This window comes from Xenopus tropicalis, chromosome 4, assembly GCF_000004195.4.
Source record: "Xenopus tropicalis strain Nigerian chromosome 4, UCB_Xtro_10.0, whole genome shotgun sequence".
NCBI lineage: Eukaryota > Metazoa > Chordata > Amphibia > Anura > Pipidae > Xenopus > Xenopus tropicalis.
This window is the reverse complement of record NC_030680.2, coordinates 147778146-147788853: the sequence shown is the minus strand read 5'-3', so window position 1 is coordinate 147788853 and position 10708 is coordinate 147778146. Positions and strand designations below refer to the sequence as shown.

General features: G+C 44.8%; 1 protein-coding gene across 1 annotated transcript; it reads left to right on the top strand.

The window, feature by feature from the left end:
* The first annotated feature begins 3794 nt into the window (after window positions 1-3794).
* On the top strand, window positions 3795-8836 carry LOC101732711 (extended synaptotagmin-1). The gene is made up of 16 exons (XM_012961775.3): window positions 3795-4103; window positions 4384-4425; window positions 4572-4706; window positions 4805-4878; window positions 4965-5034; window positions 5113-5202; window positions 5345-5400; window positions 5806-5926; window positions 6063-6224; window positions 6314-6445; window positions 6542-6631; window positions 6721-6825; window positions 6955-7026; window positions 7306-7392; window positions 7532-7678; window positions 7965-8836. The coding sequence occupies exons 1-16, from the start codon at window positions 3825-3827 to the stop codon at window positions 7998-8000; spliced, it is 1698 nt and encodes a 565-aa protein (XP_012817229.2). The 5' UTR covers window positions 3795-3824; the 3' UTR covers window positions 8001-8836.
* The last annotated feature ends 1872 nt before the right edge of the window (window positions 8837-10708 follow it).

The window sequence follows — 10708 nt, the reverse complement described above, 5'->3', positions numbered from 1 at the left end:
ACAGTGTAGGAATGTTACAGGTTGGTAGGGAGCGGGCAGGGCGCTACAGTGTAGGAATGTTACAGGCTGGCAGGGAACGGGCAGGGCGCTACAGTGTAGGAATGTTACAGGTTGGCAGGGAACGGGCAGGGCGCTACAGTGTAGGAATGTTACAGGTTGGTAGGGAGCGGGCAGGGCGCTACAGTGTAGGAATGTTACAGGCTGGCAGGGAGCGGGCAGGGAGCTACAGTGTAGGAATGTTACAGGCTGGCAGGGAACGGGCAGGGAGCTACAGTGTAGGAATGTTACAGGCTGGCAGGGTACGGGCAGGGAGCTACAGTGTAGGAATGTTACAGGCTGGCAGGGAACGGGCAGGGAGCTACAGTGTAGGAATGTTACAGGCTGGCAGGGAACGGGCAGGGCGCTACAGTGTAGGAATGTTACAGGCCGGCAGGGTACGGGCAGGGAGCTACAGTGTAGGAATGTTACAGGCTGGCAGGGAGCGGGCAGGGCGCTACAGTGTAGGAATGTTACAGGCTGGCAGGGAGCGGGCAGGGCGCTACAGTGTAGGAATGTTACTGGCAGGGAACAGGCAGGGCACTACAGTGTAGGAATGTTACAGGCTGGCAGGGAACGGGCAGGGCGCTACAGTGTAGGAATGTTACAGGCTGGCAGGGAACGGGCAGGGCGCTACAGTGTAGGAATGTTACAGGCTGGCAGGGAACGTGCAGGGCGCTACAGTGTAGGAATGTTACAGGCTGGCAGGGAACGGGCAGGGCGCTACAGTGTAGGAATGTTACAGGCTGGCAGGGAACGGGCAGGGCGCTACAGTGTAGGAATGTTACAGGCTGGCAGGGAGCGGGCAGGGCGCTACAGTGTAGGAATGTTACAGGCTGGCAGGGAGCGGGCAGGGCGCTACAGTGCAGTGTAGGAATGTTACTGGCAGGGAGCGGGCAGGGCGCTACAGTGTAGGAATCTTACTGGCAGGGAACGGGCAGGGCGCTACAGTGTAGGAATGTTACAGGCTGGCAGGGAGCGGGCAGGGCGCTACAGTGTAGGAATGTTACAGGCTGGCAGGGAACGGGCAGGGCGCTACAGTGTAGGAATGTTATAGGCTGGCAGGGAGCGGGCAGGGCGCTACAGTGTAGGAATGTTACTGGCAGGGAACCTAGGGCCAACTCTATGCACCATTTTATTTACAAGGCATATGTATTACACAGCTGTGTGTTAGAGCTGAGGGATCTGGAATACAGTTGGGCCAAAAAGAAAAAAGCAAAAAAGTATCCACACAGTCAAAAGTAAATAAAAGGGAAAATTTATTAAATACAAAAACACCTTACAAAAATGATAGGGCTATCACATAGGCTGCGGATATCGGTCATCTCGTCAGTCAGTCAGTTTATAAGGTTTTGATCCGATTGGCAGTCCCTAACTTGCATGACTTTGCCCCTAATAAATATGGCACTGCCAAACACCATTGCACTGATATGGGATCTCCATGCAAGGCACGGGGGGCAGATAACAAACAGAAAGGACTGGGAATGGGGTAACACACAAAACAAGATAAGAGGGAGACATGGGGGCAGATAATAAAATGAGAAAAACAAAAGAAAAGCCGGTGCAAATACAAGGGAAGGACTGAGCAGCGCCGGCATTTGGGGAAAGCAAAGAGAGAGCAATTGTCTGGGCGCTCAAACTCACGGGGGCAGAAATGGCAGTGGAGGGAATTTAGGGGTCCCTTTGCCCTGTATTACAGACAAACCCCTTATCTAATAGGGAAACTGGGGCACATCCTACACAGGTAGAGTAAAGGATCATCCTTTGTGAGGCAAACATTACACATTGCATTGGTGCCTTGCAGCACTGGAGTCCCGGGTTCGATTCCAGCCAGGGCACTATTTGCAGGGAGTTCATATGTGCTACTCCCTGTACCATGTATACAATATAAACAGGTCCGAACGCCCTCATGTCATCACAGCAATGTTAAATGGGTTGTTCCCCTTTGAATTAAATTTTATTATGGTGTTGTAGACAGTGCTGTTCTGAGACAATTTGCAATTGGTCTTTATTTTTTATTTGTGGTCTTTCAGTTATTTAGCTTTTTGATCAGCAGCTCCCCAGTTTGGTACTTGAGCAGCTATTTGGTTACTAGGGTCTTATATATGCTAGCAACCAAGCAGTGGTTTGAATGAGATCCTGGTACAGTGGCCCCCTTGAACTTTTCCACATTTTGTCACATTACAGCCACAAACATGAATCAGTTTTATTGGAATTCCACGTGAAAGACCAATACAAAGTGGGGTACACGTGAGAAGTGGAAGGAAAATCATACATGATTCCAAACATTTTTTACAAATAAATAACTGCAAAGTGGGGTGTGCTTTGCATCACATGAAAGAAATGAAAATAAAAGATTTATTTCTGGGCCCAAAGCAGATTGTTATTTGCTGCAGCCCCGCCCTGTGCAGATGTGGGATACAGAGCGGGAACAGCGAGGCTTTATTCCTGTATTTTGTATTTCAGGGGAAATAACCTACAGACTGTGTCATGGGTAATATCCGGTACCCCCCCTGCCCCCCAGGAAATCCCACCCCCTGTCATTCCTAATGAGCCTATAGTACTGCACTGCTACACTTATTTACTCAATTGTCAGGGTTTTATAACTAGAAAGTAGGTGTCAGGCCACTTGCTCATCACTTAAGGAGGGGCCCTTACTGCTCTCTCACAGCTGGGGGGCCTGTACTTAATTAGATTAGCCGCCCCCCTGCTGTCAGAGAGCTGCAGACTTGGGTAGGGAGGGGAGGAGCTCTGGCTGCATGTTCTTTCCCCTACACAACTTTCCCTACTGCTCATTGGTCACTGAAGTTTAAGTCCCGGTAGAGCTGCACAGGGATTGGATAGGTGAAGTTTGAACTTCTCCTCCAACCCATCCAATCCCCATGCGGCTTTACTGGGACTTAAATGCCTGCAACCAATAAGCAGTACAGACAGCTGAGTAGGGGAAAGAACCTGCAGCCCCTGAGCCCCTCCCTACCCAAGTCTGCAGCTCTCTGACAGCAGGGGGGCGGCTAATCCCAGTATTACAGTACAGCTGGGCCCCCCATTACACCCACAGTCACAGTTTCTTTTTGAAAAAGTGGCATCGACAAATCGTCACATGTGCAAACGGAATTGGCTGCGACGCCACATATATCACCACAGTTTGTTACCACAACTACATTTTTGAATGTAAATCGCCCCAGTGTCTTTGCAATTACTGTGACCCCTTCGGCAAGATTTTTTTTTAACAATGAGTTTTTTTATTGAGAGCAATTGAACAGAAGGTAATGATACATTACTGTTACAGGAAAAAGGAAACGTGCATCTGTGTGTGTTAATGAGCAATTTCCCAACATGAGTTGTAGTGTCAGTGTCTATTGGGCGGCAATGTTTGGGGTATCATTGCCCAGGGGGGATCTTTCCCTATGTGCATACTGAAATTGATATAATAAATGTGACAGGTGTAACCAGGGCTACCAGACTTAGGCTCAAGCTTTACTTACACCCAGACCTGGGGAGCTTTATTTATCATATTTATTTTATAGGGGGCGCCATACTGCATCATCCACAATCACCCCCAAATCCTTTAGCTTTTTTCTTATAAGGACCCTGATAAACAGGGGAAGAGACATTGTGATGTCATCACTTGTACTTGCTTATCTTAGCCACAATCACATGATCCATTGTATCCCATGGCAACAGCATTGTGATGTCATAAAGTTAAACACAGCTTTAGCAGCTGTCAGTCTGTAGTCATTTCCAATTTAGCAGTTGAGGAGGAAGGAGCTCGCTCCCGAATCCTTACAATGCTACTTTTAATGATTATTTTATTTGTACTTTTTCTCTTTTTTTCTCTTTTTTCACTGATCATGTCTGATCAAACGCAGTCTTTAGGTTTTTCTTTTACAAAATGTATCCTGTTCGTGTTATTGGGATTTTCTGGAGGATACTCAGGCCTGAGATTTGCTTATATAGCTGTGGGATTAGTGATGTGGTACTGGTACAAGTACCGAAAGCCCAAAGCCCAGGCCCCAGCAATAAAGACTGAGGATAAAGCCAAGGAACTGGCAAAGGCCCCACACAAGGTAAGGCCCCCCATTACTGATAGCGTTTCATTAATAAAACAGGGGCCACTAGTAATGAATTCTTTAGTTAAGGGGCAATTTATCTCAAACTCAACTTTTACTATGTAATAGAATGTCCCATTCCTAGCAACCTGTCAATTGGTCTTCATTTTTTTTTATTGGTGGGCTAAAGTTATATCAGGGGCACAACAAGGGGAAGTTTTTATACAGTGAAAATGTGACTTTCTAAGTGCAATAATGGAACGCGGACACTAATATTCTTCTCTCTCTGAATCTGCAGGTCCAAGACGACCAATTTGAAAGAGTGACGTGCCTGACAGTGGTAAGTGCTATACTTCATACTGTTCCACTGGGTGCTCCCACGTGGGCACTGTGTGTGGCTGGGTATGTGGGGGGGCATTTGGGTGCCATTAGTTTGAGAGCTGAATTCCTGCCTTACACTAACGCCTTCTTTTCTTCCCCCGGCAGTTTATGGAGAATATGTGGCCTTACCTTCGCCAGTACTTGGTGAAATTTCTGAAGCAGAAGATTCAGCCCAAACTGCGTTCCCGCTCCAAATATTTGAGGCACTGTTCCTTTATGGATATTGATTTGGGCACAAAGGTAAGTATCCCCTGCCTGTATTTAGATTCTCTCTCCAACTCATCTTGCTTAGAGATCTCCCACCAAACCCATTCTAACCCCCCCATGTAACTGTTCAGCCCCCACAGGTGAATCATATGAGAGTCCAATCAGATCTAGAGAAGAAGCAGATTATTGTGGATCTCAAAATCAGGTAAATGTTGTCTCTTTCCCACCCTGTGTATAACCCTCTCTTTCATATTCCTTCCCAGTCACTGACCATTTGCCCCTTATTTATAGTTATGATGCCCCAGTGAAGGTGAATATTGGATTCTTTGAAAGGCATGTAGCCACAGTGAATTCCATAAAGGTAAGTGACCCTGCTTGTCTGTGCCTATGTTCCCTGTTTCTCTGGAACATATAATCATTGTCATTTCTCCTCTGACAGCTTGAGGGAACATTCCGGATCATTCTTGCCCCGCTGATGGGAAACGCGCCCTTAGTTGGGGCAATGACCTTCTATTTCCCTCAACGACCGGTAAGTCAGCAATGTATGGAGCTGGTTAGTGCCGAAGAGGGCAAATCTATATAAAATGAGTTACTGTATTTAGAGGTTATATTTTGGGATGTACCATTTTGGTCTGTTCTAACCCACTAACTAAGATCTCCCTTTATGGCAGGAGTTGCAACTAGAATGGACAGGATTCACCCGCCTGCTCAGTATTCCTGGTGTTCAGTAAGTGGTGCCCCTTGGCTGTACTAATATACTTACCCTCTGCCCGTCCTTTCCCAGCTATCCCTCTTGGACTTCCCCATTATTTCTCTAAATGTCTTTATTACCAATGTCATGGCCCACTATCCCTCTCTTATTCTCCTCCCAACTCTTATATAGTCGCTCCTGGTAGGTTTAAGAGCTTAATTTCTAGTTTTAAATTGGAAGTTTGGCTCGACTAATGCCGAGAGTGCAATTGTGTTCTCTGCTATAGAGATGCGGCCCCCCTGGACCCCCTCTGGCACGGGATAGGAAAGCACTGGGGGCGAGGGGTGGGGCAGTATCACAGGAGCCGCCTCAGGACAGCTGGATATTTCCCTTCTTTTGTACACTGATGTCCCTTATTAATCTCCTTCTCTCCTCCTATAGGAGACTGACGCAGAAAATGGTGGTGGATAAAATTGCAACATTCTTGGTTTCCCCAAAACACATAACGAAGCGCATAACATCGAAATTTGATGTGACTGAGCTGCACTTTAAAGAGCGCAAGGTAAGGGCCACTAATTCTCTCTCAGGTCTGTGCGCCTGTGTCCCCTTCTGTTCCTCTGTACATAGAAAGTCTATGGGGAAGTGACTCCTCCCACTGGGTTTATATTCCGTACTCTGACATTTTGTTTTGCTTGCAGAACGCACTTCGTATCCACGTATTAGGAGCTAAGAATCTTGTCGCCAAGGACTTTATCACGAAGAAATCGGATCCTTTTGTCGTTATACGTGGAGGAGGCAAAACATTCAAAACGAGTGTGATCTCTAAGACCCTGAACCCGCGGTGGAACCAGATATTCGAGGTATCAAACTGGAGTCATTTAAATGTCTATGCCACGTGCAGTAGATCCCTCCTCAGATAATGTAACCTCATTGTGTGTTTTATCCACAGATATTATTCTCGGAATTACCAGGGCAGGAGATAGTATTCGAGGTTTTTGACAGAGATGAGGCGAGAGATGAGCCACTGGGCAGCTGTAAGATTGCTGTTTCCCAGGTCCTAGAGAGGAAATGCATCAATAAGGTGAGTGTACCCGGCCCCCTCCCATGCTGATACACTGTAATAATCACTGATTTCCCACCAATCCCATGTAACTTACGGTTCTCTCTCCCCCTGCAGTGGTTCCGGTTGGAGAAAGTGCAGTCTGGGGAGCTCCATATCAAGGTGGAAACTCTCAGACTCCTTTCAGACCCTGTCAAGCTGGATAAGGTAAAGTCTATGTTCCGTTATTCTGGCTGCTTGGGGAAAAGTTGGGGCCTTTTGACCTTGGGTGTAAATCTAATTTAATTGTTTTTCAGGTGTTACAACTGAACGAGCAAATTCAGCCTCCCAAGAGTGAGGAGTTGTCATCGGCCGTACTCTACACCATTATCCAAAAAGGCAGGGGTCTGCCGGTGATACGGGTAAGTAAGAAGTGATGCCTCTCTCTTGGGCACATAATAGCTGTAAAGCTTCTTGCTTTAATCTTCCATTCTTGAGTTCCATTCCCTTTATTATACACTTTATTAATCACATCTGTTCTTCTCCAACAGCCGAAGAAAAGCAATTTGAACCCGTTGGCCAAACTGCAGGTCACTGTCGGAGATACAGTAAAGAAGAAAGGGGTAAGTACAGACATTACTGTGTCTAACGACAAAATGTCAATGTCTCAGGTGTTTTTGCTTCAGGTCATAAAGTGGGAGGGCGGGGGGAATTAATTAGGGCTTAGCGCTTTCTGCATTATATAACGAGTAACGCAGGAACATATATCCCAGTGCCAATCTCAAAACTGACTGGACTGGGATATACAAGAATACACAAATCTCTTATTACAGCACCAGTAATAATGAGCAGGTACATCTCTTTAGATCCAGTTCTCATTTAGAATCTCTATTCTGTTCCAGGGCAAAAAGAATAACGGAGAGCCAGAATTTAAGAAGAGGATGCAGTTCTTAATAAAGGACCCACTTGGTGAGAAAATGAAGCTAAAGGTGAGTATAAATGTCCTTCCCTTATTGAACCCTTCACTCCTGTAGATCTAGATTGGGGGCTGCCTTTGTGCCTTTGTGCTGGTTCTGTGTTTCTCTGTCTCCTTCCTTTTTGGGACACTTACAAGCGCTATTTTCACAGGTACTAAATGAGAACAATAAAATTCTGGGAAGTCTCTCTGTGCCCCTGTCGAACATCATGGCTGCCAAGGACATGACCATTGAGGAATGGTTCCCCCTGAAGTCCAAAGCAAAGAACAGTGAGGTTCTGCTGAAGCTGCAGCTGAGGGTAAGTGACAAGGGGTTTAGTGGCTTTAGCATCTTTGCTAGACTATTTCAAATAAGGTTCTAGATATGAAGGGAAATTGTAATAATATTAAACTGTCTTTCTAACATTCTGCCCTGGGTCTGTGATATTGCAGGAAGTACATAATACTAATTAGGGCTCATTACATGGGATTATACCATAGAGAGGAGGAGGAGATGTAGCATAAGGTTACATTACAGCACATGGGAAAGTGTCTTTTTCTTTTCACAAATCTTAATCCATCACCATTTGTCATTTCTTCCCTCAGATTTTGGCCCCTCACACTTTTGGTGTGAAGCCATAGAACCAGAAAGACCGAAATCGTCAAGCCCTGATTGTTCTGTGCCGGGCACTGCAGTGACCAGCAGGCAAGTCACGATCAGCTTGGTTGCTATGAGCTAGTAGACCTGGCACAAACACAGGGCACTGAGGAGGATGAAGGAGGAGGAAGAGGAGGATTTAATACCAATATAAAGCTTTGAAGCCAAATATTCTGGTTCACAAGGTATGATGCTCAGCTGAAGACAAATTGGGGATAAAGGGACCCTCCGTAGCCTTTTAGCAAAGGAGGGTCTGAAGACCGTTGCCCCTGATGTGCCATTGGGGATAAAGGGACCCTCCCTAGCCTTTTGGCAAAGGAGCGTCTGAAGACCGTTGCCGCTGATGTGCCATTGGGGATAAAGGGACCCTCCCTAGCCTTTTGGCAAAGGAGCGTCTGAAGAACGTTGCCGCTGATGTGCCATTGGGGATAAAGGGACCCTCCCTAGCCTTTTGGCAAAGGAGGGTCTGAAGACCGTTGCCGCTGATGTGCCATTGGGGATAAAGGGACCCTCCCTAGCCTTTTGGCAAAGGAGCGTCTGAAGACCGTTGCCGCTGATGTGCCATTGGGGATAAAGGGACCCTCCCTAGCCTTTTGGCAAAGGAGCGTCTGAAGACCGTTGCCGCTGATGTGCCATTGGGGATAAAGGGACCCTCCCTAGCCTTTTGGCAAAAGAGCGTCTGAAGACCGTTGCCGCTGATGTGCCATTGGGGATAAAGGGACCCTCCCTAGCCTTGCGGTGAAGGAGGGTCTGAAGACACTTTTTAAAAATATGTCATTGCCAGATAAATAACCACAATAAAATCACTTCTTAATTCAGACAAGTTGCCTTTTTGTGAATCAGTCGTTAATTCTACAAGTATAAGAAGTGATAATATTTCTAACACATGCTATAAATAACACTCGTGTTTTCGGCCTTTATTGAATCGGCCCCTTAGTCTTAGTTACTATGTGAGGAGAATGGGGCCACAGAAAACAGCTAGGAGGGCCGGATTCGGCCCGGGGCCTTGTGTTTGACATATAAGGCTACATGGGGACCCAAGGGGGGAAGATTTGGCTAACAAACGACTCCAGTTAGAAACAGCCTGAATTTTTAAACTATATACATGATACGTTTATATGTACCCAGTTGTATGATGATATTTCCTGAATTAATACTATAATGTGCTGGGTTTGTACGTACAGACTGCGTCTCACTGTATATAATGTGCTGGGTTTGTACATACAGACTGCGTCTCACTGTATATAATGTGCTGGGTTTGTAAATACAGACGGCGTCTCACTGTATATAATGTGCTGGGTTTGTACGTACAGACAGGGTCTCACTGCATATCATGTGCTGGGTTTGTATGTACAGACGGCGCCTCGCTGTATATAATGTGCTGGGTTTTTACTTACAGACTGTGTCTCGCTGTATATAATGTGCTGGGTTTGTAAATACAGACGGCGTCTCGCTGTATATAATGTGCTGGGTTTGTAAATACAGACGGCATCTCGCTGTATATAATGTGCTGGGTTTGTACATATAGACTGCGTCTCACTATATATTATAAGGAACTCCTCTGTGACTTATAATATCCCTATATGTTACAATAGGGGGCACTTTATTCACTATATATTATAAGGAACTCCTCGGGGGCTTATAATATCCCTATATGTTACAATAGGGGGCACTTTATTCACTATATATTATAAGGAACTCCTCTGGGACTTATAATATCCCTATATTTTACAATAGGGGGCACTTTATTCACTATATATTATAAGGAACTCCTCGGGGACTTATAATATCCCCATATTTTACAATAGGGGGTATTTTATTCACTATATATTTGTCCTCATGGTTGCACCTCTATACACTTACTATATGCAGAACTGGCAGTAAGTATTGGTGCTACACACACTCATGATTGGATTTTTAATCCAGTACGAGGTATATGTTAACTATGTCCGCGCTCCAAAATAATCTCTGTGAACTGTTCAAAATATTAAATACAGTGATCATATAATAAGTAATTATGAGATATAAAAGAAAAAAAAACAAAACATACTAGAAACCAATGTGTAGATTACGTTCTCATTAATCAATTAGTATCTTAGAGCTGCCTTCCTCCACCTAATCCTTATAATATCAAACCATTAACCACAGTGAGTTGGCGCTCATATTAACAATAAATACAAAAACCTGTGCTTTTTATAAAAAAAACATAAAAGCTTTATTTCCCTTCACACACAAGGATAAAAATATTGTTTTAAAAAAATATACTGCAAACATAGGATAGATAATTTACCACTATTCAATTATAATCATAAGATTGGTCAGGACATGATTCAGCTATCTCACTTAGTGATACTAGATAGTACTTTATACTCCAGGCTATAGTCTGGGAAAATTCATATTAGCAGAAACATCCTTGCCATTTAAACCCTGACCACATGATTATTATTTACAAATTCATTCCCTCCCACTATAGTTAAAAAAAATTCCCTGAGGAACCTATTCATGTCAATTAAGAAACAGTACTAAAAATTCATTTATATAAACCAACTATAGTGGGAGGGAATGAATTTGTAAATAATAATCATGTGGTAAGGGTTTAAATGGCAAGGATGTTTCTGCTAATATGAATTTTTCCAGACTATAGCCTGGAGTATAAAGTACTATCTAGTATCACTAAGTGAGATAGCTGAAT